The sequence below is a fragment of the Apium graveolens genome, unplaced genomic scaffold (genome assembly GCF_009905375.1).
Source record: "Apium graveolens cultivar Ventura unplaced genomic scaffold, ASM990537v1 ctg2937, whole genome shotgun sequence".
Taxonomy (NCBI): domain Eukaryota; kingdom Viridiplantae; phylum Streptophyta; class Magnoliopsida; order Apiales; family Apiaceae; genus Apium; species Apium graveolens.
Genome location: NW_027417861.1, coordinates 41,801 through 66,964, shown reverse-complemented (window position 1 = coordinate 66,964; position 25,164 = coordinate 41,801). Strand labels below are relative to the sequence as shown.

At 34.2% G+C, this 25,164-nt stretch overlaps 2 protein-coding genes and 1 non-coding gene across 4 annotated transcripts; all 3 read left to right on the top strand.

Moving 5' to 3' along the window:
• The first annotated feature begins 3,450 nt into the window (after nt 1-3,450).
• LOC141700805 (small nucleolar RNA R71) lies at nt 3,451-3,557 on the top strand. Its single transcript, XR_012566529.1, has one exon. It is a non-coding gene; the product is annotated as a small nucleolar RNA R71 (small nucleolar RNA).
• Nucleotides 3,558-11,811: 8,254 nt separating this feature from the next.
• LOC141700803 (senescence-associated carboxylesterase 101-like) lies at nt 11,812-14,814 on the top strand. Its single transcript, XM_074504484.1, has 4 exons — nt 11,812-11,915; nt 12,010-12,364; nt 13,096-13,611; nt 13,832-14,814. The coding sequence occupies exons 1-4, from the start codon at nt 11,908-11,910 to the stop codon at nt 14,663-14,665; spliced, it is 1,713 nt and encodes a 570-aa protein (XP_074360585.1). The 5' UTR covers nt 11,812-11,907; the 3' UTR covers nt 14,666-14,814.
• Nucleotides 14,815-18,663: 3,849 nt separating this feature from the next.
• Nucleotides 18,664-24,948, top strand: LOC141700804 (P-loop NTPase domain-containing protein LPA1 homolog 2-like). 2 transcript variants are annotated; one of them, XM_074504485.1, is made up of 8 exons: nt 18,664-18,837; nt 19,592-19,752; nt 20,263-20,597; nt 20,984-21,065; nt 21,448-21,861; nt 21,948-22,688; nt 22,933-23,043; nt 24,442-24,948. In XM_074504485.1, the coding sequence occupies exons 2-8, from the start codon at nt 19,600-19,602 to the stop codon at nt 24,805-24,807; spliced, it is 2,202 nt and encodes a 733-aa protein (XP_074360586.1). In that variant the 5' UTR covers nt 18,664-18,837; nt 19,592-19,599; the 3' UTR covers nt 24,808-24,948. The 2 variants fall into 2 exon arrangements, with proteins under 2 accessions (XP_074360586.1, XP_074360587.1); XM_074504486.1 differs by lacking the exons at nt 20,263-20,597; nt 20,984-21,065 and having other exon boundaries at nt 18,665-18,837.
• Nucleotides 24,949-25,164: the final 216 nt, after the last annotated feature.

Here is a 25,164-nt window from a genome sequence, read left to right as displayed (position 1 = left end):
GGCTCTTCCTCCTGAACTGCGAACAACTGTTCATCCGGAAAAGATTCGTTGATTAATATCTTATCATGTGAAGTAGACTCGGGATTCTCCAATCTAGAGAGATGGTCAGCTACTTGATTCTCAGTACCTTTTCGATCCTTGATCTCTAACTCAAATTCCTGTAGTAAGAGCACCCAACGAATGAGTCTCGGCTTCGAATCCTTCTTGGAAACCAATTAGCGAATAGCCGCATGATCAGTGAATACTGTCACCTTTGTCCCAAGCAAATAAGATCAAAATTTTTCAAAACCAAAAACTAAAGCCAAGAGCTCTTTCTCAGTAGTGGTGTAGTTCATTTGGGCCCCATTTAAGGTCTTGCTAGCATAGTAGACCACATGAAAGAGGTTATGCTTGCGCTGCCCAAGAATTACGCCAACCACATAATCACTTGCATCACACATCATCTCAAAAGGCTCCGTCCAATCAGGTACCGTAATAACTGGTGCAGTTATCAAGCTCTTCTTAAGAGTCTTGAATGCCATTAAATAGTCATCATCAAATTTGAAAGGCACATCCTTCGCAAGCAAGTTGCACAACGGCTTGGATATCTTTGAAAAGTCCTTGATGAAACGCCGATAAAAACCCGCATAACCAAGAAAACTACGGATTCCTTTCACAGAAATAGGTGGTGGAAGATTTTCAATGACTCCCACCTTGGCTTTGTCCACCTCAAGACCTTTGATGGAGACCTTATGCCCAAGAATAATGCCTTCACGCACCATAAAATGACATTTTTCCCAATTGAGCACCAAATTAGTTTCCACACACCTTTTGAGTACTACACGAAGATTATTCAAACATTCATCATACGAATGTCCAAAGACGGAGAAGTCGTCCATGAACACCTCGACATTATTTCCAATCATGTCAGAGAATATAGCCATCATACATCTCTGAAAAGTGGCCGGTGCGCCACATAACCCAAACGAAACTCTGCGAAAAGTAAACGTGCCAAATGGACAAGTGAAGGTAGTCTTTTCTTGATCCTCTGGTGCAATACAAATCTCATTATACCCTAAATAGCCATCCAGAAGACAATAATACTCATGACCAGCCAACCTGTCAAGCATCTGATCAATAAACGGAAGCGGGAAGTGATCCTTCCTTGTGGCCTTGTTCAACTTTCTGTAGTCCATGCATACTCTCTATCCTGTGACTGTTCGAGTGGGGATGAGCTCGTTCTTCTCATTTGCTACCACAGTGATACCTCATTTCTTAGGTACATATTACACGGGGCTCATCCAAGAACTGTCAGAAATAGGATAAATGATTCCTGCATCCAGCCACTTCAGAATTTCTTTCTTCACCACTTCTTTCATGATAGGATTAAGTTTACGTTATTGCTCAACAGTCGGCTTACTACCCTCCTCTAGCCGAATCTTATGCATGCAATATGAAGGGCTGATCCCTTTGAAAACTGCTATAGTCCATCCGATAGTCGATTTGAATTCTCTCAAGATCCTTAAGAGCTTGTCCTCCTCACTACCTGAAAGGTCAGATGCGATAATAACAGGTAAAGTAGATGTATCACCTAAAAAAACATACCTCGAGTGTTCAGGCAATGGCTTAAGCTCCAAGGTAGGTGTTTCCTCAATCAATGGTTTGAGCTTTCCTTCAGCATTTTTGAGGTCAGAAGTACCAAGAGATTCAAACGGTATGTCTAGCTTTCGCCTCCAAGGAGAAGCATTAAGATATTGTAGTTGCTCATTGCCATCCTCATCATCACTGTCAAAATTCCCCACTAAGGCCTTCTCTAATGCATCAGATATTAGCATATTATCAAGTTCTGAAGTAACCGCAGAATCAATCAAATCCACTTTTAAGCACTCCTCGTCTTCTGTAGGGAATTTCATTGCTTTGAATACATTGAATGTAACATCCTGATCCTGCACCCACATAGTAAGTTCACCTTTCTGCACATCTATCAAGGTACGGCCTGTAGCCAAGAAAGGTCTCCCCAAGATTATGGAAATCTTCTTATCCTCCTCAAAATCCAGAATAACAAAGTCTGCAGGAAAGAAGAGCTTATCCACCTTTACTAGCACATCATCCACTATGCCTCTTGGGTAAGTAATAGAACGATCAGCCAATTGTAGAGACATGTAGGTGGGCTTTGGATCAGGCAAATTCAACTTTTTAAAGATCGATAACGGCATCAGATTGATGCTTGCTCCCAAATCACAAAGGCACTTGTCAAAAGACAACTTGCCAATGGTGCAAGGAATGGTGAAGCTACCTGGATCTTTAAGCTTTGGAGCTAACTTCTATTGCAGCACAACACTGCATTCTTCCGTTAGAGCAACGGTCTCAAGTTCATCCAGTTTCACCTTCCTTGAAAGAATACTCTTCATAAATTTCGCATAACTAGGCATTTGCTCCAGAGCCTCAGCGAAAGGTATATTGATGTGAAGTTTCTTGAACACCTCCAGAAATTTACGGAACTGATTATCCAGCTTTTGTTGTTGAAATCTCTTAGGGAAAGGTGGTGGAGGATAGAACTATTTCTCCCCTGTATTACCCTCAGGCAGAGTGTGTTCAACAGTAGTCTTCCTTGGTTCCGCCGCTTTCTCCTTTTTCTTAGCTTCTTCATCACCAACTTCAGCTTCTCCTTCTTTTGCTTTTTCAGCATCAGCAACTTTTCCAGACCTTAAGGTAATAGCCTTGACTTGCTCTTTAGCTTCCTTCCTGCCTGGCACTTCAGTGTCACTGGGAAGTGTGCCAGGTTGATGATTGAGCACTGCATTGGCTATTTGACCGATTTGATTTTCCAAGGTCTTGATAGAAACAGCCTGAGTTTTGCACAACAGCTTAAGTTCCTCAAAATCAGCACTAGAGGGTGGAGCTGCACCTCCTTGTTGAGGATATGATTGCCTTTGAGCATAATGTTGTGGTTGCTGGAATCCAGGTGGATTAAACTGTTTACTTATGCCTTGCTGATATGGTTGCTGAATAGCATTTTGATTATTACTCCAGCTGAAATTTGGATGATTTCTGTTGTTAGGATGATAAGTAGCTGGCACAGGCTGTTGTTGTCGCTGATAATTGTTCACATACTGAACAGATTCGTTAACAAGAGAACACTGATCCTTAGCATAAGAACCTGCACAAAGCTCACAGACCATAGCTATCTGATTGACTCTATAGGTAGCTAGAGAATCGACCTTCATAGACAGCGCTTGGAGCTGCGCTGCAATAGTTGTAGCTGTATCGACTTCCAGAATACCTGCTACCTTCCCATGCATCATCCTTTGAGTTGGGTTTTGATGCTCATTTGCAGCCATAGTCTCAATAAGATTATAAGTCTCAGTATAGCTTTTGGCCCACAAGGCGCCACCAACTGCTGCATCAAGCATGGGCCGAGATTGGGCCCCCAAACCATTATAGAAACCAGTGATCACCATCCAATCAGGCATTCCATGATGTGGACACTTTCTCAACATCTCCTTGTAGCGCTCCCAAGCTTCGCACATAGATTCTGTAGGTTGCTGCGCAAACTGAGTAAGAGCACTCCTAATAGCAGCAGTCTTTGCCATTAGATAAAACTTTACCAGAAAATTTTGCGCAAGATCTTGCCAAGTTGTGATAGACCCAGCTGGTTCAGAATGTAACCATTCCTTAGCTTTATCCCTCAGAGAGAATGGGAAAACCCTCAGCTTGATAGCCTCATCAGTCACACAATTATATTTGAAAGTACAGCAGATCTCGACAAAATTCCTTATGTGCATGTTGGGGTCTTCAGTCGCAGCACCTCCGAAAAAAACAGAATTCTGCACCATCTGAATAGTGCCCGGCTTGATTTCAAAGTTATTGGCCTCAATAGCCGGGTGCATGATGCTAGACTGAATGTCATCAATTTTGGGCCGAGAAAAGTCCATAAGAGCTGGATCTGCCGGAACTAAATGATCACCCATGGTTACTGGCTCTTTCTGCTCACTTCCTGAATCTGAATCTTCAAAATCTATCTTCTCCGGAATATCAAGAACTTCGTCTGTCTCCTCAGCCGTATCTAAAGTCCTCTTGCGAGCACGAGAACGAGTTTGCATAAACGCTCGCTAAAGTACCTGAAACACGACCGGAAACAATAAGTAACACGTCTTAATCACTGAGTCCTAATGACCAATGATGGTAAGTACATAAACTAAATAAATACGCCGAGTCCCCGGCAGCGGCGCCAAAAACTAGTTAGGGCGAAAATATGCGCTAATAACACACACAAGTATACGCGTTCGCAAGTAATATAGAATACTTTCTAGTTCGTTCCCACAGAGACTCAGATTAATTATGTTCAATTAAACTCATTCACCAATGTATGATTACTTCTCAATGTTAAGACAATAACACATAGAATTGATTAACTAATTATTAACTACAATTAACTACTAACATTAAGCACTTAATTAACACTTGAATTAACAATATTAAAACACTCATGAGATCACAACTTCATTACTACTTCCTTCAATAGCTATTGTATTTACCCTTAGCATGCAACAGTGATGATATTAATCGAATAACACGAAACTGATAAAAGCCAACTTTTATTGTACTAATACCATTCTACCAAACATCCACAATTAAGATAGAAGTTGAATAGTCATCAATTATGTTGAGTCCCTATATGTCTAAAGAAATTGACAACATAATGATTTAAGCACAAGTTATTCCTTTTGATTACATAGGGCGAATAAAATGGTTAAAGTTACCCACTAATCATGCATACTCGTACATAAACCTATGCTAGCATGGCAAGTTCTAAATCTCAAGATCCACATTCGCTTCACAAGAGATTAACACCCTATCTTATATGTTCGCGACGCACATAAGACGAATACGCACAACCAATACTAGATACCATAAAATCATCACATACTAAGGTAGTAAACAACTAACTACATAATTCCATAGTAAATCCGTTACGACCCCATGATCATGATTAGCCCATGATAGCACTCATCGTCATCATGGGTTCATATGAAAACATGATAATAACACACGAGAATAATAACTAAAACTACTTATATTAAAACAGAGTACGTCACAAGAGTAAATAGGTTCAAAATAAAGAAAACTAGCATCCAACGTTACAATGAAATAAAGAATCACAAGAAAATATGCTTCATCTTCGTTGCGGTGTGCTAAAACGGTCTTCTTCCTTATCTCCTTGCTCTTCGATTAATACTACGATCCAACCTTTGTAAAACGTCTCTGAAATCTACTTATATAGGAGTCCCATAAAACCCAGATAACTCAGAAGTTGGAAGCCAAACAGAAATATGAGTCTAAAATAATAAATCTGAAATTACGACCACGCGCGACCGCTCAGCATTCCTGAGCGGGCGCTCAGCTCCCTACTTGAAAATGCTCTATTTTTGCTCCGTTTCTTCGCTGCAATCTGCTCCTATCTTCCCACTTGCAATGCTAAACACATGCCAAGGCTTATTATTGATGAATTCTCTCCCGAAATGCAACTAATACCCTGAAATGCACAAATACTAGAAAAACGCATCAAATACACAAAATACTTGATTTCATGACACCAATTCAAGCTATTATAAGACGTTCTAAGTGGTATAAAATGCCACTTATCACTTATCTGAAAGTCATCTTAAGTCCTGATATTATCTCCTGATAAATATCTTCTGATCACTTAAGTTCTGATAACTTAAGTTCTGATATCTTAAGTTCTGTCTTTAGTGTAAGTGCTGATTTCCAGTTAAGTATTGATTTGTCCTGTTAAGTAAGATCTGAAAACTAAACACAAATAATATTACACATGACATTATCAAATATATCTAACAGACAAGTCATTTCACACATAGAAAACTGCAGATCTCGACAAGTCAAATATATCTATAGAAAACTCAGAGATATCGATAAGTCAATATACTTATCGATATGTCACTTCTCTATAGAACAATTAGAGATCTCGACATACTATCTCAAATTCAGAATACAGACAAGTTCAAGATTCAAGATTATCAGTCAACAAATAATTCATTCACTGAATTGGAAAGTCTACAAAAGCGGCTTGCAGAATACAAGATCAAGGGCCAAGATTAACTGGACAAAGGGTGTTCACAGACCTGCAAGATTCTACATAGATTTGCTAATATCAGAAAAAGAAATATACAAGATAGCTTTAGAATTTGGTTTAGTACATTTTAGTGCAAGTTTTGTAAACCCGTGTTGCTAGTCTATAAAGCATGCACGGGTCCTTAGTTTACAAGTAACAAACAGATCTAGATTTTCTTGTATTCTCTCAAGATAGAAGCCGAGTTCTTATTTTCTTATGAACATAGATTTGTGGCTAGACAAACTTGATTAATACAATTAAGTGAGTTTTTGATATATTGTGTTTGTGTTCATTTTGTTAAATATAATATCTACATTTCTTAAACTGCTTTGTTTAAACTATAATCCATAAAGTTTAAAACCAAGAAAAAACCAAGAAACACATTCACCCCCCTCCCTCTGTGTTACATTTCATAGCATTCAATATCTAACAATTACACACAAATCAATATAATAAATCATAATGAACATAAAATAGAGAATTAAAAAGAATGCTTATATAAAAACTAAAGAATCCATTAAAATCCTAGAATAACGATTAGTTCAACATCTTAAATTAAAACATAATTAAGGAATAAAGAAGATGAATGAAAGATAACACCCGTGATGTGGCTTCAATCGTCGATCTTCAATCTCCATGTGCATCTTCTCTAAGTGTTTCCACCTTTTTTTCTTCTCTATGTTTTTTCTAGAACCCAATTACGTGTCTAATGTCTAACTGCTAATAAATTCTATTTTCAAGTATTTTTAATGTTATAACATGAATAAAAGAAAAATTCCTAAATAAAATATAATTTTAAATAGGAAATTTGTAGCCTTGTGTTCCTGGACTTTTCTGGGCAGTTGATAGTAGAATAAAATTATTGGCCCATGATAGAAATATTGGTCTTCTTCCGAGCTTTTCAACGACTGCTTTTGGGCCTAAAACATAAAAATTTATGTCTAATATACAAAATATAAGAATTTGATAAGCCCATTACTAATAAAATAATACAAAAAAGTTGTAATATATAATAAATTTGATGTATAGTTTTGTGTTATTGTTTGTTTGTGATCATATTGTAATAATCTATACTACTATATTAATATCGAAGTACTAAAATTTTATCGAACAATAAGTAAAAAAATTAAATTGAAGGTAAATTAATTTTTCTAAAAATGTGATCATTTTTTCTTATTTGAAATTTGTTTGATTGACTAATAGTTAAATAAGGGAGGATATTATATGTAATATCCCAAGTTTTTAAATTAGTGTGAATCTCTTTTATGATTGGCCTTAAGTAAATATTATTATGACAATGTGAATAATTGGTTTGTGATTGATGAGTGGAGTAATATGGATTGACTGATATTGCACCCTCTCTTTCTTTCTGTGATTCCGAGGACAAAATCCGTTTACGGAGGGTAGATTATAATGACCCGTACTTTTCAAAATTTATTTATTATTATAAAGGTAATTTTCACTTAAAAGAAAGGAATAAAATTTAATATTTTATTCCAGCTTGTATAAGTTTCAAAATGTTATCCAGATTATTGTGTTATCGATGTGTAAATTTATTTCTAAACTAAAGTTCATATATTATTTCTAAAATCCAGATTTATTATTTATATGAGTATAATTGTTATGTGATTAAGTGATACGTGTGGTTGTGATCATATCAGTAGTAAAAAGAAATTATGAATATTATATATGGATTTTCTGTAAAGTTATATGTGAATAATTTTCCGTAACTGCGGTTTATATGCGCCAAAATTGTGAATTTGGATCATTAATATTCTCGGAATGAGTCATATATTAATTAGATATTTTATAAGTGAAATATTGATTGTTATATGATTTTAAAAATAATTTGCGGAATTATTTGATAATTTTTCTGATTAATTATTAATTATTTATGATTATTCGGAAACCCGCAACTTCAACGGTGTGAGGAATCTACAAATTGAAATATCTCCGAAAAATAATTTCTAGCCTAATTTGATTATTTCAAACACTCTTCGTGTTTTGAGTTTTTCAATCCGAAGTACGGTTTTATCAGTAAAGATTCCGTGTCGGTTTTACGGGTATTAAAATATTATTTTATCGTCTCAATATGCGTGCAATCTGGATAGTACGTTATCCAAGATATTTTGATTAAACCATTATATTATCTTCTCGTAGTATGTGCAACAAATGCGCTGAGCCCCCAAAATTGTATTTAAAAGCCCGATTTTAATGTTTATCCTAAAACAGGGACTGTTTGGATCGGTTTTTATTTATTCTTAGCCATTAAGTATTGGATTTTTATATCTGACATGATCCAACAGGGTCCTAATTTCTCGTAAATATAAATAGCCTTCACTGTACTTCATTTTATACAGATAAACACATATATACAGTAAAATTTTATAATTATCCCGAGAAACGAACCGTATTCTTCGTGTTCTTCGCAATCGAACGAGGATTTGAAGGCGTTATTGGAATCCGATGGAGGCGTATGAGTAGTCGATTTGAAGCCCTAATCATGCTCTATCTGATTATGCAATCAAATTCATCAGAGGATTGGTAAATTTTAGTTTCATTTTTTAGGGTTTATACTTCGGATTTGGGGCTTTTCTCTATGATGATTTTTTATGAACTCTGTGGTTATGAATAGCTTTATAATATTGTTTATAGTCGATTTGAGTATAAAATTACTATGTTTTATTGTTGGATTGACTAATCGAGTTCAAGATATTTTTCAAAACTTTGAAACGATTTTCTGGATAATATATGAAGTGGTTGTTTGTTTGGATCATATAAATGGATTGTATGTTGAATCAGCTTCATTTTAATACCAAACTCGTCGAATTTGGTTTAAAAATCACAGAACTTGTGTTTTGGACGAATTTTATTCGAACCCGACCGACGGCGGTTGTGTTTATGATCGGAATCAACGATCCCGATGTTGTTTGCTAGTGTTAGGATGTTAATTGATTGCTGTGATGTTTTTCGTATTGTTCAGGCTGAAAAATGAGATTTTTGGGGACGTTTTAGCCGAGTTTCGGGGTCACCGGATTCTGGTGGGACGTCGCTGGATTCTGGGTTTGGTTCCAGTTTCCGGCGGTGTTCTTCACCCGTCCAGTCAGCCTTCTTCCTGTTCCCCCGCCCCTCGATCCAATGTAGGAGATGACCATTTCTCCTCCAAACTGTTTCTACCAATTTATTTTCAAAATAAATCCAAAAATCCTATTTTATAATTCCCAATTTGATTTTTAAATTCAAAATTTAATTTGGTTAATTATTATAAATAATTAACTAAATTATTTCGATTTCATAAATTTTTTTTTATTATTTCCAAAAATTCGAAATTTGATTTAATTATTTATACTTTATTTTAGTTAATTATTTATTTATTTAGTTGATTGATTAATTCATTTAATAAATTTATTTCATCTGTAAATGGTTAAATAAAATGTAATTATTTATAATTAAGCCAAATAATAATTTAAAAATTATTTTGAGTTTTTAAAAATAATATAAAGGTATTTTTAATTCAATTAATATCATTATTAATTGAATTATTCGTATTTTATTCGTAATAAATAGACCGTTCGTCCGTTTAATACGAAACGAGCGTGTCTAGACTCAGAAAAATATTATGTTTTTAATAAAAATACTTTCGAGACATAAAATATTTTGTTTCGAAATTTTGTTTGATTTTGTAAATGTTTCTGAGTCGCGTAAATATCAGAAGAGTTGTATTTTCACTCGATTTCAGTTTTAAACGTACCGAGTCGAATGTTGTGATAAACCGAGTTATATTTTATATGAATTATGTGATACATGGAATGGGTGTTTACATGTGGTATGAATTATGTACTGATAAGAGTGTTACAAAACTGGTTTAATTGTATCTTCTGATCCGTAATTCGGATTCAGACGAAACGAAAAGTGATTAGAAGCTTATATTGTTAATTCTTATACTATGTAATAAAATGATTGAGTCGGAAATGTGAGTATATATTTATTTCTTGTGTTAACAACATGATAAGTGAATTGAGTATCATAATGTAGTATCCAGATTAATTGATTATGGATTGAAATGTAATAACAAGATAATAGTCTAATAATTAGACGAGATAATGTAAGATTTTCGATATGAATTGTACAAACGTTAGTTTATAAAATATTGTGTTTAAAATTGTTTGACTATAAGATAGAGTCAAAGTATGAGTATGTGTTCACAGATAATTGGTATGTCAGAAAAATTATATGAGTTGAGTTTGGATTACGTGTTAAGTGTTTATCGAGATACGTGATATGTATATGCGAAGGGGGTATAGATACGGGGTTTAGTAAAATGATGTAAGTCCAATTCAATAATTACTCTGAATGATTATTTCCCAGTTTTCAATTGATTCAAAGATTGGTGAATCTTTTTATTTACCACCCTGAGATTGTGAACTCTTGATAAACTATTTCAAATTGTTGTTGTTATATTGGTACTTGATATTGGTACTTGCTGAGCATTGTTGTTCACCCTTACTTTTCTTATAACCATTTCAGAAAGGCTTAAAGATGAGTTGCTTGAGTTCGATAGCTAAGGCTAGGCGAATAAGTGAGAATGGTTAAGTTATCTAAAGGTCAAAGATGATATCCAAGGAAATGGGAGGAAGAAGGTTTGAGTTAGAATTGTTTACTGAGATTTAGTTGTAAATCAGGTTTGTAAATAGAGTAATGATGATTGTTCTTATCGAAGATGACTTTAAGTTATAAAAGATGTTGCTTAATAATAGTGGTGGTTGATTCTAATTTCAATATTGTAACATGTATGCGATCTTGTTTTTAAGGGGTTAAACTGTTTTCTTTTGAATTCTTTTCAATTGTTTAGGTTTTTAAATGCTTTGGTTGTTATTATCTTTTCAAAAATACAAGTTTTCGAAAATGTTTTAAAAAGGTTTTGTGTTAGTGACGTCAAATCCAGACTCCCGAATTTGAGGGACGTCACACTATAGAACAAACTTAGTTCAAATTTTTAAAAGTGAAAAATTTTAAGAAAAAGTTTGCGGAGTAGCAAAAATATATTACTATATTTTAATTATATATTAAACAATTTATATCAATTTACATTTAGTTGATTATAGAAAACAAAAATAAGCTCTTAATACAAATTACAAATGATAATAAAAAATTTGTTTGTATTATTTTATTTGTAGTAACTAGTAAGCATATCAAATGTCTACTTTTAGTATTTTCAACCTATAATATGAAATTATAGATTTCAGAATTTAAATAAAAAACCGACTTTATCTTCCACAACAAACACATAAAATAAAATAATGAAACGACATTGATAATTTAAATATAATAAACAAAAATGAATTAGTGTGGGCCAGGTGATCAAATATTATTCTAAACATATTGAGAATTCTCACATAATTTTAAATAGTGGCCATTCATTCTTTCAATCCAAAAATGCAGAAAGTGTTTGCTGTGTAGTTGCCGGAGACAAGCTCCCTCTGGGTATATATACGAGTTTTTACTCTTTCATATTCCTTTTCACTTATCAATCTTGTACACTTTAGTTAACTAATTAAAGACATATTTAAAGAAAAAAAAAACAAGTAAAGTATTAACTGGAAGACAATTAAGTTAGGTAAAAGCGTGTGAATCTTGAATAAACTAATGTTATATAGTTGACTGACCCAGCCAACGACCACCTTTTACTACAACAGCAAGTCAATAACTACTGCATCTTCGTATCTATAATCATACTTGAACTAGAAATCTTACTAATCACTCAATCTTAAACATACTCTAGTAGACACATTACAATGAACAGGTGGCCAGTTAAATTTTCTTCTCATTTACTTCATCACTATCATTTTGATCTAAGCTTTTCTAAACAACATGTCTTAATCACTTTTTTTTTTCAGATTAAGCAATGGAATTCTGGACTTTGCAAACATGGCAGTGTGCTCAGGTTTGCTTGTTAGTACCTACGATGCGATCCCGGAGGTTAAAAATGAAACACAGAATGTTTGTTCTGTTACATGTAAAGATTCGGGTGGGGACAGTGGAAGTGGTCCAAGAACTATAGCTTTTGTATGTTGTGATGGAGGTGGAGATAGTAATACTAATGATGATATTAGTTTAGTTGATTCGGGTTATGCTAGCTTTCCAATGTTTGTGTTCTTGAAAACAGAAGTTAATCGTTCGGTTTCGATTCGTAAAGCTGCTATCGAACTGTTTGCATCAATATTTGATCAGCTAAGTGTACTCAAAGACCAGGTACTTTCTTTTTTCTCTCTTGTGCATTTCCGTCAAGAATTGTCAATTCTGCTTAGTATGCGACTCTTACTATTATTGGACTTTTGTGTTGAATTGTTTTCTACAAACGTGCTTAGAAGCAGTGTCGGTTGATGTAGTTTGTTCAGAATGTCACAATTGAGCTAGCAGTAGTTTTGGGTGATATAGTTTTTTCACCAAATGGAGGCTTATATATCTGAAATGCTTTCTGAAAACATAATTTCAAAAATTGCGAGCTATGCATTTACAAGATGTGTTTCTTTTAAAACATACTTAAGACTAAGAGACGCACATCTCCCAGATACTAATACTTATGTTGAACATGTGCATCTTCCATTGTCTGTTAGTTGATCAACATCTCCTCTGTTTCTGTTAATTTTTTCCCACCGAAACAAATGAGATTGTGGTTTTTGTAAATAATTTAAAGTAAACAACTTGATAAGCTATTTTAGATCTCGGTGATAGTCACAGAGTAGTATGTTACAGTTCCACAGATATTTCAATTATATGAATTAAAGACATTCATCCCAGCGTTATCAAACTAGGCCCTCTAGCTTGTTGCATCAGTTCTTCAGACAACAGGGTAATGAGAACAACCTTCCTGGTTAACTTGACAATTTATATGAGGAGATTACATACATGGTAGTGTAATCGTAACAACAGAACTTGTCATCCATGGTCATTGATATTTGATACCTCTCGTTGTATTGCAGATTGACATCAACCGTCCACTAATTGTCACTGGACGTTCTCTAGGAGGATCTGTAGCCTCTCTTTTTACCTTATGGCTACTTGACACAATTTATTTGAAGACATCCAAAACCCCCCTCTGTTTAACTTTTGGGTCACCCCTCCTTGGTGATAATGCCCTCCAACGAGCTATATCTGAGCGTCCAACATGGATTTCATGTTTTCTGCATGTAATTTCTAATCAGGATCAAGTTCCAAGATTCTTGGCAAGAGGACACATGCCATTCGGTGCAACTCTCTTCATTTCCGAGTCTGGATGTGCATGTTTTGAAGATCCCCAGTCAATTCTGGAACTAATTGAAGCAACAAGCTTAGCAAAGCTTGAGGGGTCACAATTCATTGATTATGGAAGTATGCTAAAGAGACTCAAGTATAAAGCCATCCGTCAAGGAAAAATAGAAGAGGCGGATGCATGTGATATCAGTGATCCGGTTAAATGTGGAATCACTTTGCAACTCCTAGCAATTGAAGCTATTAAGGTAATTATTTTCATATCCATTCTGATTGCATATTGCATCCACTGTTCCGTTATTATATGGCAATTATACTATGCAAATAGAATACATTTACAAATAATCTCTGCCCACAAGTCATGATGCTTTATTCTTCAAATTAGTACCAGAAATTTTGTAGTTGATGTTTAATGTGAAAAGATGGAAAATAATGATATGTACAACTCAATTTTAATAATTGTGGCAGCCTGAGAACATTGATACGAGCCCTCTCATCCTAAGCATTAGAAGAAATATTGAGCGTTTTCGAAAGGGAAAGAAAAACAATTCGGATCAGACAAAGAAGTTGAATGAGGTGAAGGTATACATGGCTTGCATGGGGTGGTACAAGAAGCAATCAAAAAATCAAGGAGGTTACTATGATTGTTACAAAACTGCAGAGTCCAAAAGTAAGGACCAAGGTCAAACAAAAGAAGATCTTGTCATATACCAGAAAAAACTGAACAAATATTGGGAGAAGACGGTTAAAGATGTAGACCGAATGCCAAAAAGAGAAGGAGCAACAAGCATTCGTCCTCGCGTCTTGTATGCAGGGACAAACTATAGACGGATGGTTGAACCACTTGACATAGCAGTGTACTATAGAGAAGGAAATACAGATTACATAAATAAGGGAAGATCTCAACACTACAAGTTGTTGGAGGAATGGGAGAAAAGTAGTAGTAAGCCAGCTGAGAGACACAAGGTTTCAAGTACGACAGAGGATTCTTGCTTCTGGGCACATGTGGAGGAAGCTCTTATCGCCTGCAGGAACTTAACTGAAGAAAATGACACTAGCACAGAGGATAAGGAATCATGGAACAAAAGTTTATTCCGGTTTGAGGCTTATGTGATGAGTTTAATAAGAATGCATACACTGTCTCCTGAGACTTTTCAAGAAGGAAGCAGCTTCATGAAATGGTGGGAAAAATATAAAACATTGAGAGGAATTAGTTATAAATCTGATCTCACAGGTTTTATGAACAACAAGAAGGTCCAAAATGACTTATTAGTACTTGATGAATACAAAATATTGTCTTAGTTTATGGATTTGTGTCTGCTGTTTATTTCGAGGAATGTGAGATACTGTTACCTGAGAATGTAATACAAAATGAAAATCTTATTCGTGTATCGTTAACAAATGAATACGATCCTTTCATTCGCGAGCCTGGAATTTTAATTGTTTCGTGTATATATTAAGTGTTCACATATTCGAAACTTGATCAGTTTCGGACTCTAGACTCTCGAGTACATAGTTAAACATTTCTTCAGGATTCCTAAGGAAGCTGTGATCCTTGTGCATACAATGCATTTTGCAATGTTTTCAAGACAGGAAACATTGCTTGCAGTTGTATTTACAGATGAAGATTGATGACCAGATGAAGATCAATATGGAGCCAAAACAGTGTAATGTAATGCATAAAAGATACAGCCTATTAATATGTTATTAATCCTTTTGTGTCACCTGACAATGTCATTACTCGGATCAAGATGTATTGTTGTTAGCTATCCTCAGGGTCAAGAGGATTCATAATTTGGGCAAGGACAAACTTTTACATTTTCTTTCTAGGATACTACTTGCCTATTTGGCGATATTTCATAGTTAAACATACTCCAACCCAACTGCCTACTACCTAGAAAGCCTCTTATTTCGTCTCCTCAAACTCAAATACCTAGACTCGTGTTTCATGAGGTTCAAACCCTCGAGATAGCAAAATTTAAATTTTACCCAAAATCAAATATAAAATAATTCTCGAGAACGTTCGAGAAATAGACCAAAATGTCACTTGTGGGTGTTAAATGGCCCAAAATGTTACTTTTGAAAATAATGGCCCGAAATGTCACTTCATAACGACACTTCTTCTAGCGTTTTGTACATTTTTTCAAAAATGGAAAACGGTACATCGTGTAGCGTTTTCGTAATTTATTTTTTTTTTATTTTTTTTATAATGTGCAAAACGTTAGTTGAAGTAGCGTTTTGACTCCAAACGGTACATCATGTAGCGTTTTGTAATAAAACGCTACTTTATCTTACGTTTTGTACATATAAAAAAAATCAAAGTGTCAAAACGCTACACAAAGTACCGTTTTGAGTCTTTTACATAAACGTTACATGATATACCGTTTTGAAGTGATATTAGGACCATTATTTTCAGAAGTGATATTTTAGACTATTTTTAACACCAAAATAACATTTAGGGTCACCACCCGAAGATTCGAACTCTAGAGGACCAAGAGCTGATTGGTTTTAATAATATACCCTCTTTGTCGTTTCTAATTGTTTACATTTTTTATTGAGTTTTCAACACGTATTTTAAGGTGTATATGATTCTATAAATTTTTATTTTACAATTTTTTTTCTGACTAAAATTTTTAACATTCAACTTTTATTATAAAAATTATAAAAAAGTTACATAATTACATTTTTATGTAGATGATTATTAGTTTATTTATGTGATTGGTGGGCTAACAATAATTTTTATTTGATATGGTCAATTGTGATGTTACTGTTTTCATGTGTGTTGGTGTAATTTGGATCGTTTGAGATGTTTTTGAATTTATGTTTAGTTTCATCTAATTATTTATATTTATAGTATGTTATTTATTTTACAATTTGGTTATATGGGCAATTGAGGATATATTCAGCCTGTTTTATGTTTAAATTAATAAAAAATACTTTTTATTTGTAAAAAAACGTATCAAATACGATGTGAGAAACGTAAATAACTGAGAAAAGACAGAGAAAGTAGTATCTTTTAAGAAACCCATAGGCAACATTTGTTTTGAGGGGGATGGCTGCTAAGTCTGAAGGAATCTGCATTTGAGGCAATAAGAAACCTTAAACCTCCAATACCTACAAACTCCAAAGAATAAATCTACATACTTAAATGTAGTTGCGTTTTGTTTTCTGACCGGCACTTCATAGTTGACTTGACCTTCATCTCATTTAGTCCATTTGATCTAATTCTAACTAACTTTATATTCCTCTATTTAAAAAAAAAAACTTTATATTAATCTAAATATCTAGGATATATATAAATAAGTAAAATTTGATAATTATTACATAAAGATGTGAATTTAATAATTTATGATTAAATTAAGTAATGAACAATGCATGGTTTTGAGTTATATTCAGAAAGGTTAACCATGTACTATAATTCAATTATGAGTTAACGTGGTAATTGGTTTGTGCATAAATTTGAGTTGAATATGTAGTAAAATAGACAGGAGTTGTTAGATTTGGCTTGACCAAGTCCTTGTCTCTAGATTCTTTAAACCCCAAATGACACGATCAATCCGGTAGTATTCCTCCCACGACTTGGAATCCAGTGGGTTCTTCTTTATTTGATTTATATATTTTATGTTTGGTAAGACAATGACTATTCACATTTCACTTTTTTTTTTAAACGTAAAACTGTACGGGCCCTTGATTTTAGAATAATTTCTTTTAATCAAGCGTACCTTTTCTTTTTATCAAGTCTAAGTTTAAGGATAAGATTGCTCATTTTATATTTATTCATTTCAATATAAATTTTTAATATATATGAGAATTAAATCCAATATCCTGGAGACAACTTATAGAATACATTAAATATATTTATAAATGAGCTACTCTTAATCCATTGAATCAAGCATACTTAATTGAATAGGGGTAATTAGGTAATTTTTTCTTTTTAAAGAACCAAGATACCAAAATTATTTTGATTCGAAGCAAAATCTTTTTAAAGCATATATTTCCCCTACCTACATATAAGTTCTCATGATAAAATTCGAGTTAGAAATGCCTCTATATATAATTTTTCATGATAAAATTTGAGTTAGAAATGCAACAATTTTTACTGGTTGAATACAATACGGTTGAAACAAAGAAAATTTTGAACTTTTTATAAAAAGAACTTTAACGTAACTCGATATCTAAGCAACTCGATATCTAATCGGAACCCTCCTTTTTTTGACATGTACACGGAGCCATCCTAGAAATACACAAAAACGGGATGTTTGGACCAGATTTTAAAAAAAATTAATTTTTCGAAATTGGTTCAGATTGGATATTTTTAAAAATCGGACCGGATTTTATTCAAAATAACTAGGGTCGTTTAGGTCCACGGATCGGGCTTGCCGGGCCATCGGATTTTTTTAAAATAATTTGAATATTAATAATATTAATTTTTTTAGTAATATTAAATATTTTTTGCATTTTTCTAGATTGTATTACCAAGATTAGACTTTTATTTATACGAGCACACTTTTGATTATAATTTGGAATAATTTATTTCCGTTGTACCTTAAATTAGTTTAGAATTTAAAATTTACATCTCATTAATTCGATCTTAATATATTCAATTTATGACTTTTAATTAAAATTATATTAGAAATTTAGAACTTTTATTCAAAATTATATTCAATTATAAAATAAATTTGGATAATACATAATTTCTTCAAAATTTTATTCGAATATTTATTAAAAATCATCATAAAATTTGGGTTTTTTTGGGACGAATCAGAACCGGGCTTTTACTAGGATCGAGCTGAGTTTTTGATCGGATCGGGCCTAAATACGGATCGAGCTTAAATCCGAGTTTTTACTAGATCAGCTTAGGCCGAATTTTTATGAAAAATATATGTCTCGTTAAAACCCGCATGACAGATCGGACCGGTCCAGACTTTTTTCGAATTCCTTTTAATCTAATGGAACGAATTTTTTGAATTCGTATTTTTGTGCGCATCTCTAGCCCCAACTCATTTTTCTTACTTTTATGATTAGAGTACCAGCGTGGTTTTCCTTTTAACAATATATTTTTTTTTAAATTTGTAGAAATTCAGTACTAATCAATAATAATAATATAAACTGAATTAGAGTTTAATACTTATTTTTTTAATATTTTAATTTACAATTTCAATTAATAAAAAAATCGTGAAAATATCTTTAATCGATATAAGTCAATCAAAGAAAAAAGATTTAGACCCGGACAAATGGTGTAAGAGACCGTAACAGCTGAATTAGATAGAATCCGAAATATGTAGTGCCTATATATTGTATAATTATAATTATAGTGAGAGCGAAAGTTGAAGAGAGAAGAATAGAGAAATGGGGCACTCGTATATCCCGATGCAAAATTTGAGAGATCACCCTCAAGATTTCGTTTTCTTTCGCCATTGCTAGCTTACTCTCTCCTATATTCTCAAGTTTCTACATCTGGGTTCTCTTTTTAGGTGCCAAATCTCTCCCTCTCTCTCTCTCTCTCTCTCTCTCGCTCGCTCGCTCTCTCCCTCTCTCCCTCTCTCCCCCTCTCTCCCTCTCTCTCCCTCTCCCAATATTTCCCTCTCTCTCTTTCTTGGTATTTGGTATTTATTTTTTGCTTTACAACTTTACTGCATTGCTTTTTTTAATTTCTTATGTACTCGTTTTTTGTGCTTCACTTTGTAATCTGATTGTTTGCTTTTGTCATTTTTTCTTATGAAATGAGTTTCTTTCTTGTTCTTGAATTTAAAAGGTGTCGAGTTCTTATATTATGTTAAGTTAACAATTTCAGTGGGAATATATATCTTTAACAATGTGATTGCTTCATTTTGTCAGTTTTATTTGAGCTTCTTGTCGAATGAGTTACTCATATCTGTAGGGTTCTTGAATTTGAATTTACGAGGATTTTAAACTCTCTTAATTTAGCTGAATGAATGTAGGTTACCAATTTTTGTAACATTGGAAATGGATCAGCTATCTGAAAAAATGTAATCGTTTGATTTAGTTACTTTTGTATTGACTTTTTTTTTTATCAAGATGATTTTTTTTGTTTGTATTGTTTAGGATTACCTCGAGATTACCCAAGTTACCAATTATTATTATTATTTTTGGGTTAGGTCAATTACAATAAAATTTAAATACTCATACACACACATTAAAGTAGTAACTTTTGTAACACAGTAATTGGATCATTAACATTTAACAATTTGGTTTGATATCTGTCAGCTTTGTGTATGGACAAGGAGGTAATGACCAAGGTGCTGTATATAGTTGTGGTGGATGACGTGAAGAAGAGTGAGGAAGTCGATGGATCGTTTAGGTACACGCGAGCTGTTCTTCAGAGTACTTTACAACTTATGGGTTGTAAAGCTCGCCATGCTTTCAAGGTAATTAATTTTAATGGGGATTGGATTAAATTATCTATCTTTCTGTGAGTCCAGTCTTTACAAGTAAGCAATTTATACAAGATTTTTTTTTCCTTTGGTGGATCAGTGACAAGTTGTCATTTTGGAACTTAAATTCGAAAAAATTATATGTTTATACTGCTTTGATAGATTGTATTTAAAATTAGTTCAAGGAACTTAAATTCAAACGAGCAAGTGTAAATAGTGTAGATTGTTTTATCATTTTTGTACTTATTACGTTTCAATTTATGGAGATATTTTATATCTTAATCTTTGCAATCTGATATCTCTAAATTGTTCATATAATTTACCCATTTGTTCTCCATGTTTTCTAATCTTGTTACATTGGTATATACTGAAGATGATCCGAAATTCTCAGACTTCAATAAACGACCCCCTTCCATATAAACTCGTCCCTCATCCAGAATCTCTTTCCATTTATCCATTGTATCTTTTTTTTGTGGTATTGAATGCTGTTTTGCATTTGAACAGATTAGCCAAAGGGTTTTTGAATTGATGAAGAGTGAATGTGTTGGAGATGCTTCCGTTTCTGCGGGTCTCCTGATATCAGGATTAGATGCCTTAAAGATGTGTCCTCTGAGAGAAAATAATTGTGGTACCAATCAATTCTCGGAGAAAACAAGTAAAGGAAATCATTTGGTGTTAGAGGTTGATAATAAAAGTAAGAGTCAGCCTTTCGAATCATACAAAAAGCGCACTACAATTGTTGTGAAAAGGAAAACTTTTCTAGATGTTGTATGTGAGGCTCTAGCTGAGTACAAGTATGTGGGTCCCAACCAGAGGGCGGATTTGGTTTTAGCATGCAGGTAGAGTAGATATCTCTTAATTTATTTTGAAAAGATACATCTAATTATAATACCATTGATGGAGAAAATAAATACATTTTGTTTCCCTGGTAAATTTCTTTAATGCAGTATATTTATACGCTCTTTAACTTTGAGTTATTAATGATTTTGTTCACGGTAGCATTCCCTTAGTAGTACATACATAAATTCAAAAAATCTGTTAACCTATTCATCCTTATAGGTTTTACTAATAAATTGTCTGTCCCAAGTCAAATAGCTTACTGTATTCCCCCTTGTTTCTTTGTTTCTTGCAAGTGATCTGTGTTCTGCACTATGTACTAATATCTTGCGAGGTACGTCTAGAAATCTAGATTATTACATAACCTAGTAAAAAAATTACTTTTCAGAATTCGGGAGAGGAAGGAATCTGTAACTGTGTTACTGTGCGGCACTAGTGGCTGTGGCAAATCTACTTTGTCTGCTCTATTGGTATATTCATTCTATATCTAAATATCTTTTTTTTTCACTATGAAAGCTTCTATAAATAAGAGTGTTTATATCATTTGTCTTGTTAAATAATAATTCTCTAACTTATTGTTTTGCATGTGTGTTTGTTTCTCTTAGTTTTTAAACAATGATTCCTAACTTGTACGATGCTTAATTTGTGGCCTGATGCTGCTGCATGAGCTTTATTTATCAAAAATCCTGCAAACCGTACTCAGTTTTTTGTTGTAACCTTTTAAAGTATCATTATATAAATCTGATATAGGTAGATTATCTTCAACTCTCTGGGAGCTACATTACTGCCCAGTTATTACTATAAATTTCTAAAAGCGCATGATTCTCATGCAGACTTTGAATTCTTTTGCAGGGTAGTAGATTGGGCATTACGACTGTGATATCTACCGACTCAATTCGCCATATGATGAGGAGTTTTGTTGATGAAAAAGAGAATCCCTTGCTCTGGGCCTCTACCTATCATGCTGGGGAGCACTTAGATCAGGTAGCTGTTGCAGAAGCTAAGGCCAGAAGGAAAGAAAAGAAATCAGCCTTACCTCTCACACATTCAAGTAATGATATATTATATGGTTCCATGAGTGAAAATGCAGTCCCAAAAGAAGGTCCTAGCACTACTGAATTATTAAGTTCCAAACAGATGGCTGTTGAAGGATTTAAGGCACAAAGTGAGATGGTCATTGATAGTCTTGATAGATTGATCACTGGCTGGGAAGAGAGGAAAGAATCAGTAGTTGTTGAGGGTGTTCATTTGAGCCTTAACTTTGTGGTAATATCTCTGTCCATATTCGACATTTTGCAAGAATAGTTTTCCTTCTTTGGTAGTAAGTAATTCCAGTTATATTGCTTATGCAGATGGGACTTATGAAAAAGCATCCGTCAATCGTACCATTCATGATATATATTACTAACGAAGGGAAACACTTGGAACGATTTGCAGTCCGTGCAAAGTACATGACACTTGATCCCGAAAAGAATAAGTACGTAAAATATATTCGAAACATCAGAACAATCCAAGAATATCTCTGCAGAAGGGCTGATAAGCATCTGGTACCAAAGATAAATAATACCAATGTTGACAAAAGTGTAGCAGCTATCCATGCAACCGTTTTCAGTTGCCTACGAAGGCGTGAGTCAGGGGAGCAGCTTTATGACTCCACCACAAACACTGTTACTGTTATTGACGAAGAGTACAGGAGTCAATGTGTTGCAAACTCTGTTAGTTCCAAAGGAATGTTTCAGCTAATTCAGAGGCAAGGTTCTAACAGGCATATGATGGCTCTTCTAAACACTGATGGTTCTGTTGCAAAGGCTTGGCCTGTTGAATCGGTAGATGGTAACGGGAATCCAATTGCTGGTCATTCAACTGAGAATGGAGTTGGGAACCCTCTGTATGGGCCACTGCAGATTGGGAAGGCGGAACCTGTAAATCTGCAGTTTGGTCATTTCGGAATCAGTGCTTGGCCTTGTGATATTGGCGGTACAAGTCACGCCGGTAGCATTGACGACTCAAGGGGCGAAGGAACCGAAAATGGGAGTAAATATTACTCCTCTTGCTGTAGCTCACCAAGGTTCTCTGATGGAAACACCAAGGAGGTAACCTTCCGTTTACCTATCTTTTGAGATGTTACTTTTATCTGTTTAAGATGTTACTAGGAAGAATGAAGAATGCAAGTAACATTGGCCAAGATGACTGGAAGCAAAGTGCCAAATAACTGTTAAACTTTAGTCAATGGGAAAATACTTCTGCAATTGCAGTCTCACTTCCTTCTGATCAAACCTTTTTGTCTATAGTGATACTAGTTTTCACTTGCATATCCTCTCTTCGATCTGCTTTCAGCTGATGGAAGAACAATCTGTGGATGGTAGTGATGAAGAGATTGATGACCCGCCTAACGTGGATAGCGATGAGGATCTTACAGATGATGAACATAAGGACAATCTGGATGAGGTAAGCACCTTGTTTGCTGTATGAGAAATATACTGCGGTAATTTTCTGAATCAACTACTATGTTTTTTAAACCAAAATAAATGGAAAGAAAAGGGCAAGAGTGTGTGAATGCTTCACTAGCAAAGAAAGATAGAAAACTAAGCACAGGCAGAAAAAATTGTTGCAATCTATATGATATGCCCTAGCCCTACCTTAAAAGTAAACAATATTTGTTGCAAGTGTCTTGTATCTATGGAGATGTTTTTTCTTTAAGGGTTACTACCATTTCGACCCTCAAAATTTCCTCAAAAATACACACCAGCCCTCAAAGTAAAAAAAAACATACTTCCAGACCCTTAAAGTTTGGCACTTGTACATTCCGACCCTTGATATTATCTTTCAGAATTTTTTTGGATAAATATTAGCTAGTTAATACCAGAAAGGTAGTCACGGGGGGGGGATGCATAGTAAAAAAGTATACCTAGGAGCACCACTGCAACAATCAATCAAGTTACTGAAGATGTTTTCAATGCTTCTTATGCACTTGTCACTAATGTAACCATTTCGAAATCGCTCCCTAGATAATGGAGGGATCCTAGAGACTGATGCACGTAGAGAAGAAAACAAAATTAAATTAAGTTCTTAACTATATATTGCAAACTTAGGGGGAAAATAGGGAAAAAAATTCCGAAAGATAATATCAAGGGTCGGGATGTACAACTGCCAAATTTTAAGGGTGCGGAAGTATATTTTTACACTTTGGGGGCTGATATGTATTTTCGGAGAAATTTTGAGGGTTGAAGTGTTAATAACCCGTTCTTTAATCTAATTTTCTTGTATAGATTCAGTAAGAATATAAAAGAAGAATTTGTAAGCCTTGGCTGTTTTGCTACACTGGTGGATGGTCAAGTAGTAGAAAGTGATCTGAAATATAGAATTACCAAAGTTTTTCTCTCTAAAACAGATAATATTGTGCCATTTCTAGCATGTAATAGAGGTTTTCTTTCCCCCCGCCCTTTGTTGCCCCTGTCCTCTTATAAGCCCCTGTCCCCGTGCCCATATTCAGCAACAATGTATATTATACTTGTAGCTGATAATAGTGACATATTTTATTGCACAAACCAATATTTGAATCCCAATTATTTCAGCTATAAATGAATCCCCCTATTTGTATAAACAACAATAGTAATATGCTATAAAGATAAGACAGTATCTATGATGTACAATTTTTGGTTAAAACTGATGGTCACAATCAGTCTTTATTAGTTTTTTAATCAATTGTCACCTCAATTGAAGTTATATGGTCCTCCATTTATCATTAATTTCCCTTTTATTCTGCATCTATTAGGATTTAAATTTGTGCACTTGATTTTCTTGTTGACATGGTTTGCTCTTTGATGCCATTTCTCTCTTTGATAGATTGAAGGATCAGTGGATGAGGAATCTACGAAATCGGATGAGGAGTACGACGATCTTGCCTTGCAGGATATTGACGAGAACACTAATTGGTCTGGCAATGATGAATTACATGAGAATACACCTGCGGTTTTCTTGGCCAACCAGTCAGGCCACGGGCATAGTAACATCCGTAGAGATAGATACATAAAAAATCTTGATACTTTCTTGAGAACAAAGAGTGATACAATGTCTGCGTCAGCACGGAAGAATGTATCATCAATTCGAAATGTCAAAACTAAAAGACGGACACGTAGTATCTCCTCAACCGATAAGGACGGGGGGAGTATTTCAGAATGGTCTGCTTCTTTTAACAGCAATGCAATCTAACAGGAAGCCAACACAACTTCAGTCTTTTGCAGTTGTACTAATTTTCATCCTTTGTGCAACTTTTTTGAACCAACCTGCCAGTTATTTTTTCCATTAGTTTACTTTGTTCAAAACTTGCAAATGAAAAATCTATTTACATAACTGGTATATCCAATGTCATGAGATACTTATTAGGTGTAACAGAAATGCTAGCTAACCTCATAAATTTTATGGCATCATTCAAAATGTTTACAATTTGGTTTTGAATATCTATCTAACCTCATTAGGCAACTTTGCTTAATCACTTGTTTTGAACGCCACTTGTTTTGGGGTTTTTGGGGTTTTTGGGGTTCATACTCAGAGGAAGTGGCGTCCTGA